General features: G+C 39.6%; 1 protein-coding gene, 1 long non-coding RNA gene and 1 pseudogene across 4 annotated transcripts; all 3 read left to right on the top strand.

The window, feature by feature from the left end:
* The first annotated feature begins 2,106 nt into the window (after positions 1-2,106).
* Positions 2,107-4,465, top strand: LOC147934062 (uncharacterized). 2 transcript variants are annotated; one of them, XR_015570947.1, is made up of 4 exons: positions 2,108-2,649; positions 2,908-2,936; positions 3,699-3,799; positions 4,257-4,465. It is a non-coding gene; the product is annotated as an uncharacterized LOC147934062 (long non-coding RNA). The 2 variants fall into 2 exon arrangements; XR_015570946.1 differs by lacking the exon at positions 4,257-4,465 and having other exon boundaries at positions 2,107-2,649; positions 3,699-3,844.
* A 6,689-nt stretch (positions 4,466-11,154) lies between these two features.
* LOC109127304 (uncharacterized) lies at positions 11,155-12,765 on the top strand. Its single transcript, XM_087472455.1, has 2 exons — positions 11,155-11,961; positions 12,037-12,765. Exons 1-2 carry the CDS (start codon positions 11,155-11,157, stop codon positions 12,763-12,765), a joined length of 1,536 nt encoding a protein of 511 aa, XP_087328581.1.
* Positions 12,766-13,193: 428 nt separating this feature from the next.
* LOC104728096 (auxilin-related protein 2-like) lies at positions 13,194-17,509 on the top strand (annotated as a pseudogene). Its single transcript, XR_015571339.1, has 7 exons — positions 13,194-13,486; positions 14,854-16,308; positions 16,398-16,542; positions 16,629-16,729; positions 16,823-16,888; positions 17,091-17,179; positions 17,302-17,509. The product of XR_015571339.1 is annotated as an auxilin-related protein 2-like (transcript).
* The last annotated feature ends 5,752 nt before the right edge of the window (positions 17,510-23,261 follow it).

The following is a 23,261-nucleotide window of genomic DNA, read 5'->3' as shown; positions in this document are numbered from 1 at the left end:
CAAATAATTAATGGTACGAAAATATATTTAGCAATAATATATCCCTACATCTTGATGAAATAGAAGGATAATAATAACCTTGACTTAAACTTTCTAATTTAATAATCTTGAAGCCCTCCATATTATAAATTTAAAGTGAAGTCTTTTATATACTAATGTCACAAAATAACTTAATTCACTTAAGCTTTACAACTTTGTCTTATACAAAACCAACGGACCCTAAAACGCATTTGGGCCTTACACAACTTCTGGCACAAACTTTGTCTTCTCTTCCCCTTTGACTTCTCTTGTACTCTCTGAATCTACTACTTCTTCCTCATTCTCTAATCTCTTCTGCAAATGAGATTCCAACACTACCTCTAGAATCTTTTGATTAATACCCAAATTCCAGTTAGGGATTTGATCCCCTTTGTTCCTTGATCTTATCTCTTGGTTCTCTTGAGCCATGGTGATATAATTTAGAAAGACTTGGTTTATTCATCAACATAGGATGAGTATTTATACACAAGGGTAAATATATGATAAGACTGGTAAATGTAAATAATACATAAGAGATATATGTAAATATTTTTAATGTATATCTTCTAGAGTCTCTTGGTAGATCTCCGGTTTCCTTATACCCTCCCGCAAACTCATACGTCGCGTATGAGATTGGACAACTTTATAGTATTGGTAGCAACTTGTGAATGAACAGGAGCGGCCGGTGTAGAAAAGTATAGCAGCGGTAGTTTTGTAGAAGTGCGGCCGCTTGTACAGCAGCGGCATGGTAGTAGAAAAAAATCACATGTGTTTGGTTCACCAAAACACTAGTAGAATTGTAGAACATATGTCGAAGTTGATGATGAATTACTTGAGGTCTTCAAGTCAAATCTTCAAATCAGTATCGTGATGTAGAAGTACCATCGTAAGAGTTCATGGATCATGGATCTCATGAAGCTTTACGTAAGAGGCCATGCATGTTCACAGCCACAAAGATACGTGTCTTTGATTTTTTTTTTTTTAGATAGAGAGCCATGCACTAACGCGTGCATCACAAACAATTCGGTACAAACCAACGGTGCAGCGACGACTTGTTAGGCGGCAGTAGATCAAGTAGTCGCGCCCTTTTTTTTTTTTTTTTTTTTTTTGATGAAGCAACAACGGCTTGTAGAAAAGGTAGAAGGTAGATGTACGGCGGCTTGTGAAGCGGCAGCAAAGTAGAAGTAAAGCGGCAGCGACGATGGTTTTCACAGAAAACGACGGCAGACCGTTAGATTTAATTAATAGAAAACTGATAGTAGAAGATAGCAGAAGCAACACCGGCTAGTGCAGCGGTGGTGGCTAAGTTAATGAGTTTAGAACGAAGACGGAGGTTGCTGAAGCCAAGCAACGGTGGCCGGTAGAAAAAAAATTAGGTCACAAGAGTTTTCTGCTCTGATACCATGTTAAATTTGGGCTTTTACTGTGGGCTTCCAACTCAAAACCAATTGACAATGAGTGTATTGACCCTAACCCTTTATATATTACTTAAGTCCCATCACATCTTCCAATGTGGGATCTTTCTCCACACGTCCCCTCGAGATAATGGCTCTTCTAGCCATTAATCTCGACAATCCATCACGCCCCCTCAAGATAATGCTCTTTATTTAGCTATCTCAATGGAATTGGGTCTTCCTTTGGACCATCAATTAATGGGATGATCGGGCCTCTGTCCGGGCTAGATTAATTAATGGGCCAGCGTGTGTAGGTTCTGATACCATGATATAATTTAGAAAGGCTTGGTTTATTCATTAACATAGGATGAGTATTTATACACAATGGTAAATATATGATAAGACTGGTAAATGTAAATAATACATAAGAGATATATGTAAATATTCTTAATGTATATCTTCTAGATCCTCTTGGTAGATCTCCGGTTTCCTTATACATGGACATGTTCCTCTTACAGCATGTGCGAAGCTCACTGGTAATTTCTTCTTCATCTCCCTCATACTACTAAAATCAATATGATTTTTGAGTTCCGGTCATCTCGTCGAATCTTCAGATTCGATTCTCATTTCAGATTTTTCTTCCTTCTCATTTGTCTTCCCAGGTACATAAGAGCATCTATACTGATCGTTACTCTTAAAGGTATTCTCAACTAAAAATTAAAAAATAATAATAAAACAAATAAAAAAGTGAGAAACGTTTCTTTAGTAAGCATCGGAAGAATCGTTCCTCTATAGTATAACAGTTCTTCCTCTGCATGTGACCGTTTTGAATAACCCAGCTTGTCGATTGCTTCTTCAGAGGGAAGTTTTGTTCGCTGGCATGCTTTGTAGCTTCTTAATCTCTTCTCCATCATATATACATACTCTTGTTCTTTAGGGATTGATCTTCTCTCTAGCCTTCTTTTCAGCAACAACATGAGCTGGTTTTTCGTCTTTCTCATCCAATTTTTAATGAGTTTCACACATGTAATTTCTTGCATTTCTCTGTTTTCTTCTCTTGTCTGATTTGATTTTGAGTAGATTTTGAACTTTAGCTCTTTGAATTAATTTTTGCGAGGTATGTGTTTACTGGAGTTGCCAACTTGACACTCTTTTCTTATCCATCTCTACCATTTTTCCTTGTTCTTCTCTCCCTTGGACTGGTTCCTTTTACAAACAACCTCAGCATAGCTTAATGGTAAGTTTGCTTTCTCCCTCAGCGATAAATTCTTCAACGGTTTCCAAATTCTCTTTGGAATCGTCACTTTCTCTTTGATTTCATTTGGGTCTTGAGACATGTAGAAGAGGTGCATAACTTCCCATCTCCCTATTACTCGTATTTTCCATGAAACAAACTTCCTCTTTGTTGGTCTTTCTAATTTTTCCTTCAGCGAGTTTCTTCTCCATTCCTCTTATCTTTCAACCCAATTACATGTACAACTCCCTTTCCTTGCAGGAATTTGGGATTATGCTGGCTATATACAGGTTTATCTTTCAACCCAATTAATTAAACAATTTATGATTATTCTCTCATATTGAACTTAAATTGTTTAAGTAATAAGTCTTGAACTTTATGAAGACTAACAAAAAAAGTTTATTGATTGATAATTTTCTAACATAATTAAGCAAATACAAACAATTAAAGAATGGAAAAATAAGATAAGATTTTAGATTTTCTTTTTAAAGAAGTACCATATCATTCGTCTTATAGACTTCTAAACATGCTTCCTTGTATATCTTGTAGCCAAATCTTTGTAAGTCCTTAAATCTTTACCCCTCTTTGAGTGCGTTTTTACTTTGATTCCATGTAAAATCTGTTTTCGTTTTGTTATAAAGGTTAGTAATAAGTTGTTGTAACTTTTATGCTAAATGAAATGCAGATTAATACATATTCAGCAATGAAATAGTTAGATACATTGAAATAGTCCTATAAACAGGAAATACATTAGAAAAATTCAGTTGATGTTTGATTTAATATTATCATGGTTTTAAGAATAACTTTACCTCAACATCTCAACGACTCCTTTGATTTGCTTCGTGGGGAACTGGAGATAGAACTCCTGCTTCTGTTTGCTCTCAAGTATTGATGAGTTATTAGAAAGCTTTACACATAATAATATTTAACCCGCGAGACATGCTATGATTGTACCTGTAATAAGATTTGTGAGTATTTGAATATGATTTTTTAAAAAGAGTAATCACTCTATACGCTCATCTCACCGATGCTTGTTGGTTATGATTTTTCAGGTATGCACTTCAACTCACCATGTTGGGCATCACACTCTATAGAATGCATCATTGCTAGATATTGAGTGATACTATCATTGGCGGCCATCTATACTATTAAGGTGACTTTCTGGTTTGTTACTTTAGGTTTGATGTGTTTGGTTGTGTATGCCATCTTCTTTGGTTATATAGTAGTAATGGAGCTGATTTGTTGCGATATAGGAATAAAATAAATCATTGTTTGTGTTAAGATTAATTAGTCGAATATTCTATGTAATCAACTAAAGATTTTCAGTTCGTAATTTGTTACCGTTTGATATGTTATTATAGAGGATGTTTAGGGATTTCATTAGTCTATTTTTAAAAAGTTTGGAATGTTGATTGTGGAGATGATAGAGTCCGATTTTGTTAGTTTCAGAAAGAAGTAAGTTTCGGATTTTAATATATTTGATTTTGGGATTTGGAGTTTAAATGTCGAACATATTTGATATGGTAGGTACTAAATGTCGGTAAAACACAACTTATTATGATTAATTATAATATTCTTTCTCTTTAATTATCCTTTTAATTTTCTTACAGGTTTCGTAGAAGTTCATGTTTGGAAACTCGCATAGTCCAGCGACGATCCGAATAAGGTTAATCTGGGTGATCTAAGATCCGCGTTTTTTTACACCATCAGATTACCAGTTTGCCCTTAATTTTTTTTTCCTTGTTTTTTGATTTTTTTGACATGAGGGCATTGTATGGCATACTCGTTTTTTTTTTATCTTTAGGTGTGCTCCCCAATTAATAGTATAGAATAGATTTGATGTGTTTGGCCCAACTTATATTTAAATAACATAATAAGAAAAGGAGCCCTAACCGTTCTTCTTATTTTCATAATAAAAAGAGCCCTAACCTAATATAATAAAAGGAGAAATTTCTCTAGGTATCAAATAACATAAAATCATTTATTTAGAATGACTAAATTTAAATCCAATAATAAAAGAAGCCCTACCCTTCCAGTGACCAACGACAATTTTCTTCTTCGATATATTCTTCAAAACAACATCTTCTCTTTTAGTCGTCATTCTTGTTAAACCATCACATATGAAACTATGATAAGTTCTTAAGACTACGTCGGCAGGTGAAACACAAAGTTTGGAGATGCTAACGATAATGGCATTAGGTGTACCAAAAGATTTCAGATAATTTTGGTTAAATCTTCAGTAGCCTAATTAACAAATTTTTAAACCTAACCGTAATTAGTTTTGGTTAATTTGGCAGAATTGTTAAAATCTTAATTGAAAAAAAATAAAACTAACCAACTCAGTTTGGCTAGGTTCAATTGAAGTCGCATGACTAGTAAATCAGATCATCACCAAGTTACAACCTCCCCACTAAACAATTTTTTTTTTTCAAAAAGAAAATTCATCTTTCAGTTTATGCTTCCTCAGTTTATAGTTTTCTTCATTCTATACTTGATTATAATGCATGTGGATATTGCCGAAGGGATGCTAGCAATGGTATATGATTGTTTATGTCGTCGTTGATACGAAATATAAGTCAATTGTGGTTCATACAAAATTTGAAGGTTGATTTCAATCTATAGTAGGATCGAGGGTTTACCGTAATATCCGGTAAAAATGCACATCTTCATTGTGTTGGCTTTACAACAAACACTACAAGAAAACATAGAATTGTCGACTAAAAAAACAATCACAATACAATCGCAAACTACTTAGTGACGACTGATTAGCGACTGACATACGTAGTCGGTGAACAGTGCGTTGCTAAAATAATCAGTCGCTAAACAGTCGACACGGAGCTACTAATTGGCGACTGATAATTTTGGTTGTTCTTCCCTCGCCAAACAGTCGCTAAAGTTACGACTGAATTGCAACACTTTAGCGACTGATCCGGTTACTCATTTGCGATTGTTTTGGTTATTGTTTTGTGTACGTTTCGGTGACTGTTTTACGACTGTTTAACTATCATGTTTTAAAAAAAATTCTGGTAAAAATGAATTATTTGATTTAGTAATACCAAAACTGATTATGGAAACTATAACTAAAACATAACAAACATGAAATTAAACAAAGACATAAGTTTAATTTTACATCCAACATAAGTTCCAGAAAACATCCAAACATCCAAGAGTACAAGTCGCAAATATTACAAAAGTTTTCATAATCATGAAGGAAGCAGGGATAGTGAAGGAACCTAACTTTGAACATCAGCAGGGTTTGGGTCATTGGTTTGAGACTCGAGGAAGGCGACAGAGTTTGGGTTAGTCTTGAGGAAGCTTACCAAGTGTGAGATCTCTGCTTGTTGCTCAGATGCAACCCATAAAGCCTCAGTTGCAACCTGTGAAGGCTCTGCGTCACGCTCTGCGTCACGCTCTGCGTCACGCTCTGCGTCACGCTCTGCGTCACGCTCTGCGTCACGCTCTGCGTCACGCTCTGCGTCACGCTCTGTGTCACGCTCTACTTGTAGAGCTGCTTGTTTCTCTATTTTGCGGTTAGCTTCTTCAAGCTGTTGTCTGAGGATTGTGAAAGCAGAAGAGCTTCCAGGGAACTTCCGCTTCTCGCTGATGTAACTCCCTAGGCTTCCAACTCCAAAGTATGTTCTTCTATCATGTATGAAAGTAGACTGCATAAACAAAATAGAGAGAAAAAGTTAACATAATTACTTAACAATGAAACACTTAATAGCTTATTAGAAATAAGCAAATTACCTGAAGAAAGAGCTCATCATCCTCCTCGTGAGATAGCTCTAATCGACGTGAAGTACCATAAAAATACTCATCATTATCCAGATCAGCCAACTTAGGTTCTCTTTTTTCTTATATATATGCCTCATGAACTGCTTGCGCTTTCTTATCCACAAAAGTACCATCTTTTTTGGTATGAGTCCTGAGAAAAACTTCAGAAGAGTTGGCGGTCTTCCCAATTCCACTTCCTGAAATGTTAGAAAATTAAAAGGTTAGGAACCATCTGATGTCAAGTAATTAAACAATGAAAAGGTTATGATGTAACTCACCATCTCTTGTTCGATTTGTAAGTAAGACTTTGGCCTGGATACATGCTTGTGAGGGGCAAGACCATTATGGTCAGACATTCGAGCTGCTGAAGTGGTTGCACTCTTTGCCATGGCTTCTTCTGTGTTCCAATAGTCACACATTTCTTTCCAAAGAGTTTTCTCAATCCAATTCGGTTTCACTTGATCTCGCTGAGCTGCTGCCTTGGAAACCATGTCTTTCATACGGTTTTGAAAAATGGTATAGAACTTTTCTTGAACCACACCGGTTAGTGAGGGATCCCAGGTGTGTGTTTTCTACAAAAGAAGACTAGTGTTAGTGATAAAAAAAACCAAAAAAAAACTATAAATACAGAAATCAAATTGAGAGGAGTAGAAGTTTATCGCGAATTCCAAGAAGTAGTTTTCTCTTCTTGCAGTAGGAACACAACCCCAACTGTAATATGGACCATCAAACTTGTTTGTAAACACTTTTGTAATCTTTCGGGTAATTGATGACTTGTCTTTACCAAACCTTCAAACACAAACAAATCAAAAGTAAAATTCTAATCAAACACAAACAAACCTTCAAACATAAACAAATCGAAAGTACAAAATTCTTAAAATTCTAATCAAACACAAACACAAGTGTTCCAAATACAAACAAACCTAAAAATTCTAATCAATCCAAGTAAAATTCTAATCAATCTAATCAACTAAAAATTATAATCTTACCAAGTGATTCCACGCTCTAATGAGGGAGAAAGGACAGTGGTATACAACTCACGGCCTGGTTGGAAAAGCATGTCATGTAAAGAAGCGAGTACATCAGCTGGGAGATTTGATTGCCTTACACCGTCATCCTCATAATCAGCTTCTTCTTCCTCATGTGATTTTTGCGCTTGAGAACTGTGATGTGATGCAGAAGCTGCTCGAGGTTGACCAGGTTGAGAAGAGGATGGTCGATGATTTGAGACGTGAGGAGATTGTCGAGGTAGAGGAGACTGTCGAGGTAGATTCGAGACTTGAGGAGACTGTCGATGATGATTCGTGACTGATGGTTGAGGAGACTCTCGAAGTTGACTCGAGAATTCTGGTGGATTCGTTGCGCAAGCGAGAGGTTGAGGAAAAGGATGCCTGATTAAAGCTTCGCTGGAAGGGATGTTCCAAGAAAGCTCCTCGAGTTCTGGAACAGATTTGTCGGAGGTGGATAGTCTCTGTAAGAAGGTGTAGGTCTCGCTGGAGGCTGGAGGATTGGGACAGGAATTCCCTAAGAATCAGTGTCTGGGTCTCGCTGGTTCGCCGGCGTGAAGGCATACTGGCTGGGAAGATTAGCGGGTCTTTGATTCGCCGTTTGTGAGGTTCCAGAGGTTCGATTTGAGGGGTTTCTTCTTCCTCCTCCTTTTTTCTTTACTCCGATCATCAAAATCGAGAGATACTAGGACATGGATGAAGATCTAGGATTTTCTCGATTGAGAGCAATTGAGATCTAGGATTTTCTCGGCGGATGTAGAGAAATGAGGGATTAGGGTATCTCGGGATGAAGATGAGATCGATTTGGGTTTTCACCGTTTTGTTACGGTCCAAATTTGGTTTAAGGCCCAAATTAAATACATCAATCGCTAATGAGTAGCTGCTTAGTCGCAACATTTGGCGACTGTCAAATTGGTCTCGGAATAAGTCGCAAATTGGCGACTAAACTGCGACATTATGCATCAGTCTCGAATTAGCGTCTACTAGGCGACTGTTTTATTTTAGTAGTCATTCAGTAGCAAAACAATCGCAATTCAGTCGTTAAATTTAGCGACTGTGTTTTAAGTCGCAACTTACAGTCGGCAATTCCATGTTTTCTTGTAGTGAAGGTAAAAAGCACTGGAAGTTTACTAATATAGACGAGGTTTTACATTTTTAGGGCTTGTTGGCCCAAAGGCGCTTGCTCCGGGATGCCTTGGTATCAAGCGTGCCTCTCGCGCAAAGCTGCGCCTACGAAGAAAAAGGTAATTATGGTTAAACATACTATTTATTTGCCTTTTTATGTTTCCAAAATTAATTGCATGTGAACATTATTGCCGCTACAACTATTCCTAGATAACCTAAAAAGTCTTTTGCATAAACCTTTTCATGTTAATCTTTTTAACAACCTCTTTGTCTTCTCATCTCATGTTAAGCTCTTTCATCTTCTCAAGTCTCACAATAGTTTTTCTTTTATTCTCTGTTTCAGGCTTATGGTTTTATCTATTGGATTGGCTCTTTCTCTGTTCTTCAAATGATAGTCCACATTTTATTGGTTCTAACATGGTTTCAGACTCATACATGGTGCTAACATGGTATAGAGATCAATGAATATAACTAACCTTTTGTTTTGTTGTGTAGTTGCGCCTCAGATATCAAAGGCTCGGAGCGAAGTGCGCCTAGGCTCAGGGCGCAAAGCCAGCCCTTCATCGCCTTACCTCGCCTCTCGCCATTTAAGACATAGATACCGCTTATGGATAGTTGTTTTTTTTTTTTGCATAAAAGGTTTTCTTATGTGTACGAAACTTAGTTGCTTCAACCTTTTACTTCTCATTCATATGCATAATTTCATTTGGATCTGTGCCTAGGGTCACTGCTCTTCAAATTTGTTACGAACGATATTAGTACCTATGGAGGAGCTGTAAGGTTGCCTAAAAGGTTTTCTTATGTGTACGAAACTTACTGGGAAAATCTCCAAAAGCGTGAACCTTTTGCTCGTCTCTCATATGCAAACTAGTATTACTACCCGTGCAATAGGACGGACATAATTTTTATTTTAATTAAACTTATTGATTTTTAAAACTAAATTGTTAATTTGAGTTATATTATCCAATACTAACAAAGATCCAAACATAATAATATCTTAAACGATAAAAGAACTTAATAGGAAACAAAGCAATCTTTTTCTTTTTTGGAACAATTTGTAAACCACTTTGGCTATAAAAATTTAAAAACTTTGGAACCTATTGGTTGTAGTAGAGGGTTGGCTCTCTTTTATAATAAAGAAGTTTTTGATGTGTCAATTTTATTTGAGTCCAACCGTTTAATTGATGTTGAAGCTGCCTATAATGTTCGTGTAATTCATCTAACCTTTATTTATCGGGATCCTGTTCCTAAAAATCGGGATTTAGTTTGGGAACGATTATTAAGAATCAGTTCTGCTCGGTCGACTCTTTGGTTTATTATTGGGGATTTCAATGAATTAATAGGGAATCACGAGAAGAGAGGGGGTAAACTTCGTCATGCTTCTTTGTTTCTTTCTTTTAATGGGATGATTCGGGATTGTGGTTTTTTGGAATTTCCGCATCTTGGAGATTGTTTGTCTTGGAGGGGTTGGCGCGATAAAAAACCAATCCGTTGTCGTTTGGATAGGGCTTTAGGTAATGAGGACTGACATGATTTGTTTCCGGACACGGTTACAGAATATTTACCAAGGATCGCTTCCGATCACGCCCCGCTTATTGTAAATATCGGTGCCAAGCGATCGCGAGGAAGACAAACTTTTATGTTCGATCGTCGTTGGGTTGGAATGGGGAACATCATGATGGTCCGACATCTTTTGTGGACAAAATTGTCAACTGCCGACGAGCTATATCTCATTGGCGTAAAGAGCAAGTTCCGTTTCGACGAGATACTATTGAGGATCTCAAGCGCCAGTTGGCTGTGGCTCAAGCGGATGATGCGGTTTCATCGGGGGTCATTACTGATTTAACCACACGTCTGCGTGACGCCTATAATGATGAGAAAATTTATTGGTATCAGAAAAGTCGTAACCGTTGGATGCAGGTGGGGGATAAAAACACAAAGTACTTTCAAGCTCAAACAAAGCAGCGACGGCCTCGAAATCGGATCACTGGCCTTTATGACAGGAATAATGTTTGGTCAACGAAGGATGATGATATCTGCACGATGGCGGTATCATATTTTGAGGATTTGTTTACCTCTATTAATCCGTCTAATTTTGAGGATGCTTTACGCGAGGTGCAGAGGGTAATAACGGCTGAGGTAAATGAGAGTTTATCAGCTCCAAAAACGGAGGCGGAGGTCCGTAAGGCTTTATTTCTGATGTCCCCGGATAAGGCCCCTGGACCGGATGGAATGACAGCTTTGTTCTTCCAGAAGGCTTGGAGAGTGGTCAAGGAGAATCTTGTGGCCATGGTTAATTGGTTTTTTGAAGAGGGTGTTTTTGATAAAAGTTTGAATAGGATGCATATCTGCTTGATCTCGAAGGTGGCCAAGCCAACCCGGATGGCGGAGATGCGGCCCATTAGTTTGTGTAATGTGGGGTATAAGCTTATTTCGAAAATCATGTGTAAACGGTTAAAAGTAGTGTTACCTGAGCTTATCTCGGAAACGCAGTCTGCTTTTGTTCCAAATCAAACGACTTGGTTTGATTTCGGATAACATCCTCATCGCCCAGGAGATGTTTCATGGTTTAAGAACAAATCCATCGTGTAAAGGGAAATTCATGGCGATCAAAACAGATATGAGCAAGGCGTATGATAGGGTGGAATGGGGTTTTATTGAGGCGTTGTTACGGAAGATGGGCTTTGGGGAGACATGTATCTCCATAATTATGTTTTGTGTTACTTCTGTTGAATATAAGGTCCTTTTAAATGGCCAACCCAATGGTAGGATTGTCCCCGAAAGGGGTTTACGGCAGGGAGACCTGTTGTCTCCTTATTTGTTTATTTTCTGTACGGAGGTCTTAGTTGCAAATATTAGGCGGGCAGAACAGGATAAACAAATTACAGGGATTAAAGTAGCGAACAAGTCTCCGCCAATTACACATCTATTATTTGCAGATGATAGTCTATTTTTCTGCAAAGTAGATAAGGCTCAATGTGGTGTTATTTTGGATATCTTAAAACAGTATGAGGCTGTCTCGGGTCAGCAAATAAATTTTGCCAAATCTTCGATCCAATTTGGTCATAAGGTGGATGACGATGTGCGGACGGAGATGCAGGGGGGTGTTGGGGATCTCAAATTTGGGCGGGATGGGATCATATCTAGGGTTACCGGAGAGCCTGAGAGGGTCCAAGACAAAGGTTTTCTCTTTTGTTCGGGATCGTCTTCAGGGACGAACGATGGGTTGGTCGACGAAACTTCTCTCCAAAGGTGGAAAAGAGTTGATGATCAAGTCCGTCGCCACGGCGGTTCCGACTTTTGTAATGTCGTGCTTCCGGTTACCGAAAACAATGACGTCAAAACTCACGAGTGCAGTGGCGAATTTTTGGTGGAGTACTTCAGGACAGTCTGGGGGAGGGATGCACTGGTTAGCTTGGGATAAGCTATGTTGCAGTAAGCAGTTGGGGTTTTGGGTTTTAGGAATGTTGATGCTTTTAATTAGGCATTGTTGGCAAAGCAACTGTGGCGGCTGATTGAGGCTCCGGATACACTGTTTGCTCGGGTTTTCAAGGGCAGGTACTATCGCAATTCCAATCCTATGGAACCGATACGCTCTTATTCTCCATCTTATGGGTGGAGAAGCATTACTTCCGTTAGATCTTTGGTTAATAAAAGGCTTATTATACGGGTCGGTTCGGGGGAGTCCATTTCGATATGGACGGATCCCTGGGTGCCGTCTCAATCCCCAAGACCAGCGTTCAGCAAGGGTCCTCTTAAGGATCCTTCTCTTAAAATCTCTCATTTAATTGATTGTCACACAAATACTTGGCGTACGGATAGGCTCAAGGAGTTTTTTGCCCCGGAAGATGTTGATCTGATAGGGGCTATCCCTTTAGGAAGTCGTCGCCTAGATGATTCCATGGGTTGGCATTACACAAAATCAGGAATGTATACAGTTAAATCTGGGTACGATACGGAACGTTTTGCTGTATCACAGCTTATGATGGTCTCTCGAGCAGGTCCAGAGATAACTCCTCTGTTGGCCGGCGTCTGGGGTGTTTCCTGTCCACCGAAAATTAAACATTTTATGTGGCAGGTCTTGACAGGTTGTATTTCGGTTTCGGCAAATCTGCGGCGTCGCGGTATTGCGTGTGATACAGCGTGTGTACGGTGTGGGGCTGAGGAGGAAACAATTAATCATGCTATTTTCCGGTGCCCACCGGCTCGATAGGTGTGGGCTTTAGCTTAGGTTCCTGTCGGTCCTGGTTCTTTCCCGACGGAGTCTATGTACGCTAATGTGGACCACTTCTTAGGTTCTTCTAACCCGGGTTCTCAGATAGCCACTTTCCCGTGGCTTATGTGGTATATTTGGGAAGCGCGAAATGCTCCTGTATTTGATGATGTGATGGATAATCCACTAGATGTAGTTCGGTTGGCGGAGGGTGAGGCAAATGTCTGGTTGCAGGCCCAGGTGGAGGTTGAGGATGAGGATCATCCCCATACTCCACTTGTCCCTAATCCTAGACAAAGGGGACCCAAACGTTTCCTCTCTACCTCTTTTACAGGTTATCGGTGTTTCGTTGATGGCTCTTGGAAAGCGACAGATGCTTTTGCAGGTGTAGGTTGGGTTTATTCTTCCCCTCAAGATTCGGGGTAGATATGGGAGCAACCAATTTCCGACGAAGTTTGTCTCCACTCCATGCTGAAGTAGAAGCTTTCATTTGGGCTATGCAATGCATGATCGGACATGACTACTGGGATGTGGCTTTCTATACGGACTGTTCTGACTTGGTGAAGATGGTGTCTTCTCCTCACGACTGGCCGGCTTTCACACCCTACCTCGACGACATCAAGATAGATCAGACGGAGTTTTCTTCCTTCTCTCTATCTCTAGTTCCCCGTAATGTGAATGTCATAACGGATTCTCTGGCACGCCAAGCGCGACTGTCACCGTAGCATGTTTTTTTTGTGAACTTTGTTCCCCTAAATTGGCTCTTTTGAGCTGTTCCTATTGTTGTCAAAAAAAAAACTTAATAAGATCGATATGAATTGAATCTAAAACTGTTTAAATCGAATGCTTGAATGACAATAATCCTTAAAATAATTTAAACCCTTTAAACCACCTATACATACATATATACATACATCATACTCAAGAGATTGACACAGCTACAGAGGACAAAGTAGTGAAACAATATATTGAATATCAAGTAAATTAATGACCCATAGGAGATACATTTTTTCTGTTTTGTTAATACAACATCTTATTCTTGTCTTTACCTAAAGGAAGTAAATATTTTACTTTGTTCGTGTCTACTCTAGACATATTTCAATCAAACATAAACATAAATTTTTTGTAGACCTTACCTTTCGATACTCTTTCAATCCCGACCCGCTTTTGTTCTTTTTAGATTTTCTGCTTTGTTTGATCTTTTGTAGATGAACCTAAAAAAAAGTTTGTTGTCACAAACAAATACAAAAAAAATTATGAGAAACAGAAAAATAAGAAATAATAACAAATAAATAATACAAAATCAAGAATATATCATGTATAAAATATTGAAATGGAGTATCTAACTAATTAGTCGGTGTTCCATTACGTACAGAGAATGTCTGCATTTTTGGATTACAATATAAGTGGAAGAAGACAATAGATCATTTTTCAAGTACTTATAGATGGCTAATAAGAAATATGACGGTTTACATCCGATAGAAGGGCTGGTAAGAGTGGGAGATAGAAAAAAACATTGGCTTAATTCTAATCTTTTTCATGATCGTGGGAGCTAGTTAAGCTTGAAGATTTTTGTCTTTATTTATTTTGCACCGAAATATATATTTTGTTAAGTAGCCATGCAAATAGGAGTTAGTTTTATTAGATCGTGTAATTGATTTTTTTTTAACGTGTTGTTCTTCTTTTTGGAGAAAAATATTTAATTAATTTATAAATATAATTTGCAATTAGTGACATGTCACCATTTAACTGGTTAAGTGACTTGTACTTTATAGGATAAATGATTTTCATCTTGATCTGTGTCTAGCTTCATTGCTACAAATTTGTTTTTCCTAGAGATGACTTGAGAGCTTCCTCAAGATATAGAGCCACCACACTTACATAATGAAATATGGCTTAGCGCTTATGGAGAGCTGTTTGATTGCTTAGAAGCTTCTCTTATGTCTACTCTCTGAAACTTACTGAAAAAATCTCCTAAAGCTTGAACGTTTTGTTTGTTATTCATATGCAAAGTTTCAGCTTGATTTTTTGTTTTGGTATAGGCATAGCTTTCTATCATTTAAATTATGCTCTACTTTTTTTTCACAGGTCTACTTCAGACACCAGTTAACCCCAGCAACCTGCGTATCAGCCTTGCAAAACATCTTCCAAACTTGTGGAAGAAGACCCATTTGTAGTCTTGGAGGAGTCTGCCTCAACCCCTAGAGAACTTCCATGGGAGGGTTCACTGATCCATTAGAGGAAATTGGTAAATTCAATAGCTCCAGCAGCAGAAAAACTGATCATGCATCTGTCCATGGAGGAGTATTTGTTGAAATTGACCCCCTCGATAGTCTTGGAAAATCAGGCCCAGATATGAATAGTAGAAGCCAGAGTCATTTAAAACAACCAGGAAACATCAGTGGCTCCCAGTCACCTGTAGAAAGTTCTAGGAGTTACCATTCTAAGAAAGCTTCATTTGACGATGTTTTAGAGCCACAAAATACGAGTGCTCCACCACCTACCAGTACAGAAGGAAGTTTTGAGTCATATGATGATGTGTGGCTTATTGTGTCTGAGATCCCTCTCTTTACGGAACCTACTAATGCTCCGCCACCTGCGAGACCTCCACCACCGAGACCTACACGTCCTGTAAAAAAGAAGGTCAACGAGCCTTCTATATCGAGCTCCACTAACCACCACTCTTATGTTCCTAGCTCAGCTAGAGCTTCTGTAAATAGCCCAACAACATCTTAACTGGATGAACTTGATGATTTTTCTATGGGCAGAAAGCAGACCGCTGCAAATGGACACCCTGAACCTACCTTTGGTGAAGATTTTGATGTTTTCTCTGATGTTGTTGCATCAGCTGCTGCAATGAAGGATGCCATGGATAAAGTAGAAGCGAAGTTTAGACATGCTAAGTAAAGGAGAGAGAAAGAAAATTTGAAGGCAAGTAGAAGCAGAGAAGGAGATCACATGGAGAATCCTGACTCTCGGGAAAGGGAACTTAGAGAAAAGCAAGTGAGATTGGAGCGTGAAAGGGCAGAGAGGGAGGCAGAGATGGAAAAAGCCTAGGAGAAGGAGAGAGAGGACAGAGAAAGAGAGCAGAAAAGAATTGAGAGAGAAAGGGAAAGACTATTGGCAAGGAAAGCCGTAGAGAGGGCTACAAGGGAAGCACGTGAAAGAGCAGCCGCTGAAGCTCATGCCAAAGTTCAGATAGCTGCTATTGGGAAGGCTTCCGATGCCCGAGAGCGTGCAGAAAGAGCAGCAGTTCAAAGAGCCCATGCTGAAGCACGTGAAAGGGCAGCTGCAGGGGCACGAGAAAAGGCTGAGAAAGCTGCAGCAGAAGCTAGAGAAAGGGCGAATGCTGAAGCGCGGGAGAAGGAAGCAAGAGTTAAGGCAGAACGAGCTGCTGTGGAAAGGGCAGCTGCTGAGGCACGTGGAAGGGAAGCTGCCCAAGCTAAAGCTAAGCAGAAGTAAGAAAATAACAATGATCTTGACTCCTTCTTTAACTCTGTTTCTAGACCAAACAATGCTCCACGACAGAGAACCAACCCTTTGGTGAGATGGGATTATCTATTTTGTTCTGCTTTAAGTCCTTTAATGCCTTACTGGTGATTTGATTCCTCCTAATTCTGGTTGTGTTTCAGGATCCTTTCCAGGATTCATGGAACAAAGGAGGATCTTTCGAATCTAGCAGGCCATCTTCGCAAGTGCCCTCTAGAGCACCAGAGAACTTGAGAAAGACCTCTTCAGCAACAAACATTGTTGATGATCTCAGTTCAATATTAGGTGGTACTGCAACCTCTGAGGTTTTTCCATAATAATATGTTCATGTCTGTTAACTTGGTCACAATGAACCCCCCCTGTGTTGTATATAGCTCCAGCTTCCCAGTCTGGTGGTTTTCAAGATGTGGATGGAGAAACTGAAGAGAGACGACGTGCCAGGCTGGAACGCCACCAGAGGACATAGGAGCGGGCTGTATGTATCATTAGAGTTTTTCTTTGATGGGTTTTGTATCTGACAATGACACAGGATTCACCAGTATATTAACATGATTGTTTTCTCTATCAGGCGAAAGCACTTGCTGAGAAAAATGAACATGATCTTCAAGTACAAAGAGAACAAGCTGAGAAAGATGTAAGTTTCCTTAAGAGGTGATTTAGCTTGAAATCTACGCGGTGTCTTCCTTTTCCCTCCTCTGTTGTACCCATCTCAAATCATGTTGCTTTGTCTGGCGCCTTTTGCAGCCAGTAGTGTAAAGCGAATTGTGCCACCATCCTTAAACCTAAATCTGTCTTGATTTTCTTTTGTTTAATCACCTACGTATCTTGTGTTTCAGAGGATTGGTGAGACCCTGGATGTTGAGATAAGACGTTGGGTGCGGGTAAGGAGGGAAACTTGCGTGCTCTGCTTTCGACATTACAATATGTATGCCTTATTGTCCTCTTTCTTTATTATTTCTATCTCTGATGTTCAATTTAGGAATCCAAACTTTCTTCTAATGTTAGGAATCCAAACTTTTATTCTGATGTTGCCATGTAAATGATCAGGTTCTTTGTCCAGGATGTGGTTGGCAGCCAGTTTCATTGACCGATTTAATTACCGGTGCATCTGTCAAGAAAGTTTACAGGAAGGCTACTCTCTGTATACATCCTGACAAAGTTCAGCAAAAAGGCGCTAATCTCCAGCAGAAATACATTGTCGAGAAAGTTTTCGACATGCTCAAAGTAAGTCATTGACCATTTTTCAGGAACTGCTACTTCAGATTATGAGAACCCGTACGTCCGTACAAGGAGACAAAACAGGCCGTCCGTACGGTTCTGAGGTCTAACCAATTCAGCCCATGAACTCGTCTCTCCAACGGTCACAAAATCTCTAGAATCTTCCTCATGGAGTCGTGTGTAAGTCGATACAAGTGGGAACCAAATTCAACTCAACATCACATATTTATGTTAAGGAGATGTCACTTTCTCATGAGTAATTGTGCATAGAATCTTGTATAGGATATTCCGTTTGTATTTTGTCTATATTTAGCTTTAACCTATGAACTAAATGAAGTAAGAAAAAAGATTATCTCTTTCTCCATTACACTACACAATTCTCATTGTTTTACTCTTCATACTTTGTTCTACTTTTTGTTCGACTATATACCATCTCTCAATCTTTGTTCTACGTACTACTCTTGTCTTAAATCTTACATGGTATCAGAGTGAGAACGCTCCTCACTCTAAATCAAAACACTCACTAAACACTTCCGCTCCAATCTTTATTCTCTTCTTTCTCTTTCTGATAAAATCGTGTTCTTTACCTGTTGAATACTAACTCCAACATGGAAAATACCAAAACTGTGATTGTTCCAGTTACTCTCAAAGGAGAGAACTATCTGCTGTGGGAAAGAACCACAAAAACGGCACTATGTGGCCAAGGGCTTTGGTCCCATATTACTTCAAGTAATGCTCGAAAGGAGACTGTGACCCAAGAAGACAAAACTGCAGTCACTGGTGGAGAAGACAAGTGGTTTCAAGAAGACCAAAGTGTTCTAGCCATCATTCAAAACTCTCTTGATGCTCCAATCCTTGAAGCATACTCATACTATGAAACTGCCAAATATCTGTGGGATACACTTCAGAATGTGTTTGGCAACACAACCAACTTAAACCGAGTTTTCGAGATCAAAAGAACCATCAACAATCTCAGCCAAGAAGATATGGAGTTCACCAAGCACTTTGGGAAGTTTCGATCTCTCTGGGCAGAGTTAGAAATGCTTTGACCTGTTAGTCACGACCCAGTTATTTTAAACGAAAGGCGGGAAAAGGATAAGGTATTCGGCCTACTGTTAACCCTGAATCCATCCTACAACGACCTCATTAAACACATCTTGAGGTCAGACAAGCTTCCAAGTCTCGACGATGTATGCAACCAGATTCAAAAGGAGCATGGCTCAAATGTCTTGTTTGGAGGCAAAGGTGACCTTGTCACAGTGAACAAGGTGGAAATAGCTTCAGCAAATAGAGGATACTACAAACATGATGATAAAAACCTACCGATCTGCGACCACTGTTAGAAACCTGGTCATTTCAAGAGCTGGTGCTGGCTACTTCATCCTCACCTCCGGATCAACCGACCAACGTCCACTCGTGGAGGACCTAGAGCTCATCAAGCGACTGTGGCTGGAGAGACAACAACGTCTGAGCCAAGTAATCGAGTTCCTGAAGGAAATGGAGCTGTATTGATGGCATCTTCGGAGGTCGTGACAAAGTCAGATCTGAATGCTCTTATCAAAGCCATCAAAAAAGCATCCGGTAACTCATATCTTGCTCTAAGCTCTAGTAAACCCCTTATTGTTGATTTGGGAGCTTCTCATCACATGATTAGTGATTCTAAGCTAATAAGTAATATTAAACCAGCCATAGGAAATGTCATTATAGCCAATGGTGAGAAAATACCAGTAAAGGGTATTGGAAACTTAAAACTCTTTGATAAAGATTCAAAAGCCTTTTACATGCTTGATTTTACTTCAAACTTACTATCGGTTAAGAAAGGAACTACTGATTTAAATTGTTATGCAATATTTGGTCCTAATGAGGTGTATTTTCAGGATATTGACACAAGTAAAGTGCTTGGCCAAGGAGTCACTAAAGATGACCTCTATGTGCTCAAGGATTTGAATCTATCTTCTTCAAGCTCACCTTCATGTTTGAACTCTATTGTTGTTAACGCTAGTAGTACTATTTGGCATGCTCGATTAGGACACCCTCATTTTCGTGCTTTAGAACAAATGTTACCAAGTATGTCGTTTAAGAATGATGATTGTGAAGCATGTATTCTTGGTAAACATTGTACGTCTGTATTCTCTAAGTACTTGAAAATCTAAGACCATTGTTTTGATTTAGTTCATTCAGATGTGTGGACTTCTCCTTGCTTGTCTAAAGAAAATCAAAAATATTTTGTCACATTTATTGATGAAAAATCTAAGTACACTTGGTTAACATTACTTCCCTCTAAGGATAGAGTTCTTGAAGCATTTATAAATTTTCAAAACTATGTGACTTACCATTATAATGCCAAGATTAAAATTTTGAGATTAGATAATGGAGGGGAGTACACAAGTCATGTCTTTAAACAACATCTTGCAAATCATGGGATTATTCACCAAACCAGCTGTCCATACACACCTCAACAAAATAGTGTAGCTGAAAGGAAGAATCGGCATCTAATGGAGGTTGCAAGGTCTATGATGTTTCATACAAATGTGCCAAAGCGTTTTTGGAGTGATGCTGTTCTTGCCGCCTGCTACTTAATCATCCGAACACCAACTAGGATTCTCGAGGACATCTCACCTTTTGAGGCATTAAACAAAGTAAAACCAACCTTTGATCATTTACGTGTGTTTGGCTGTGTTTGTTATGTGTTACGACCAGGAGAACAGCGAGACAAGCTGGATGCCAAGAGTGTTAAGAGTATGTTTATCGGTTACTCCACAACACAAAAAGGGTACAAATGCTATGATCCTGACACTAAGAGAGTTCTTGTCTCACGAGATGTCAAATTTGTGGAGTCAAAAGGGTATTATGATATGAAGAGTTAGGACAATAATAAAGATATAGCAACCTCACCGTCTGATCGAGCTGCAAATCTTCGAATAATTCTTGAAAAGCTTTTAGTTGAAACAACTCAAGACAGAGCAGAACCGGAGGACAATACAACTACAACCGGAGAACCTAGTCACCGTTCCTCCAGAGCAGAACAGGAGGAAACTCACACTGCACCAAATGAGGAGACTCATCCCACACACAACAACAATGGTGAAGATAATGCTGATAACAGGTCAAGTGATGATGCAGACTGTTAGAATTGCGGAATGTAATAGGTAGAATAAGAGGATAAGAGGGTAACTCAGTAGAGAAAAGGTAGAATGAACAAAAAGACTTAATTAGTATTTCTCAAGTGTTGTTACATAGTCTAATATAGTAAAAACAATGGGCATATGCCGTTAGAAGTGATGGTGAGATGAAAGAGACATAATGCAGCTTGTCTTGAACTCGAAAAGGTGAAAGCGACCCTTCCTTCCCTTTGTTTGACTCGCACAGCTCGCACACCAAAGGTAAACACGTGATTCTTCTTCTTCCTTGGCTAGATATTTAGGTTCTTCCAGATCCTTCTGTCCCATGGGCCTTACTTCACTATCGGGCCACTTATACACCACTCACTCTATTGATCTCTACGGCCTCATTGCTTCAACTGTACGGACACTCGTACGGACACTTGTACGGACACGTCGTTGATCTCATGTTCCTTCTTCTCACCAATACTCCCCTTCAAGTTTAGCCGGATGCAATGGCTAAACTTGGAATCCTGTGATGCATCACCTTATTAAAAACCTCAACATATAAAACCACTTTGGACAAAACTATATTGAGGGAAAAAGAGTGTGATGAACACGGGAAGGAGGATCGAGATCAAGGATGTGTCAGGTCCACATGACCAAGTTTTCTGTAGATATGAGAGCAAACCTGGCGACTTGCAGCCTTTGTAAAGATGTCAGCGAGTTGATCTTTACTTGGTGTATGACATGGAAGTGTAACTCCTTCTTCAATCTTCTCCCGGACTTTATGACAATCCAACTCTATGTGTTTGGTTCTTTCATGGAACACCGAGTTTGTTGTGATATGAATGACAGCTTGGTTGTCGCTGTGCATAGGGATATGTGTGGAGGATTTGATGCCTAGATCTTCAAGCAGCACCTTGAGCCATGCAAGCTCCGTAGTGAGCTTCCTCATTGCTCAATATTCTGATTCTGCACTTGACATTGGAACCACCTTTTGCTTCTTTTTCTTCCATGTGACTAGGTTTCCTCCTATGAAAGTGAAATAGCTGGTTGTAGATCGCCTATCTTTCCTACCACCGCCCCAGTCTACGTCACAATATCCTACTAGCTCGTTGTGGAGTTCTTTCCCATCCAAATGCCTTGTCCAGGGCTCCCTTTGAGGTAATGAAGGATTCTTTCCAAGAGGCTCCAATGATATGTGGTTGGGGCTTTCATATATTGGCTCACCTGATTCACAGCATAGGAAATGTCAGGTCGGGTGAGAGTTAAGTAGATTAGCTTATCTACAAGTCGACGATAGCGAGAGGGATCTTCATATGGTGGGTCCTTTCTCTCCCCTTGTCGTTCTACTTGATATCCATCAGGAAGTGGTGTCTCCACTAGTTTAGCTCCTAGCTTTCCTGTCTCACATAACAAATCAAGTGTATACTTTCTTTGAGAAAGAAATAAGCCTTTCGGAGAGCGACAAACTTCAATCCCAAGAAAATATTTAAGCTCTCCAAGATCTTTTATATCAAAGACTGACTTAAGATGAGTTTTAATATCTTGAATACCTTTTTTGTTGTCCCCGGAGATGATTAGATCATCAACATAGATGAGGACAACAACTATACCTTTGGATGTTTGGAGAGTAAAGAGAGTGGTATCCATGTGAGACTTCTTAAAGCCATGACTTATAAGCGTGGTGCTCAACTTATGGTACCAAGCTCTAGGCGATTGTTTAAAACCATATATGGCTTTTCTCAAGCGCAATACCTTTCCCGGAGTAATGGTGTCTTCAAGGCCAGGTGGTGGTGTCATATACACTTCCTCTTGTAGTTCTCCTTGTAGGAAGGCTTTTTTGACATCCATCTTCCGTAGCTCCCAAGAAAGATTAGTAGCTAGTCAGAGTAAAACCCTTACCGTATGTAATTTTGCTACTAGTGTGAATGTGTCTTTATAATCTTGCCCATAGGTTTGTGTGAAGCCGCGAGCGACTAGTCGAGCCTTGTATCTCTCAATTTCTCCATTGCTCAAATACTTGATAGTGACTACCCACTTGGAGCTTACAACTCTTTTCCCTGGTGGAAGATCGGATTCATCCCAAGTATGATTACGCTCCATTGCTCCAACCTCATCATCAACAGCATTCAACCACTCCTTACTTTCCTTGGCTTCTTCATAGGTGCTTGGGATATGGTGTTCATCGATTCTGATGAGAAACGCCTGATGATCAGTCGGTAGTAGCGCAAGAGAGCAAACGACTTGAATTGGATGAGCAACAGCTTGGTTATTGTAGTATACTTTTGGATGTGATCTGATCCTTTGGCTTCTTCTCAATGGTTGTGGCGTCGGGTCAGATGTGTTGACCGGCCCAAGAACTTGTTGTTCATGGTACAAGTTCCTCATGTGTCGACATTGGATATGATCTGATCCTTTGGCTTCTTCTCAATGGTTGTGGCGTCGGCTCAGATGTGTTGACCGGCTCGAGAACTTGTTGTTCATGTGCAAGTTCCTCATGTGTCGAATCAAGTGTGTTCTCCCCTTCTGGCGCCTGAACCGTGGAGTCAGAATCATGAGACGCAAGAGAAGGATCAGGTGACACCGGAGGTATAGCAGTCGTGTCAGGTGGAGTATCCTGGGACACGTTTTGGTTTTGACGTGGTGAGACGCCAAGGTGATCGAGTAAGAACTTGAGACTGG

Source organism: Camelina sativa, chromosome 11, assembly GCF_030686135.1.
Source record: "Camelina sativa cultivar CO46 ecotype springtype chromosome 11, ASM3068613v1".
In the NCBI taxonomy this organism is placed as follows: domain Eukaryota; kingdom Viridiplantae; phylum Streptophyta; class Magnoliopsida; order Brassicales; family Brassicaceae; genus Camelina; species Camelina sativa.
The sequence above is the reverse complement of the archived record's forward strand: the minus strand, read 5'-3'. Positions and strand labels throughout refer to the sequence as shown.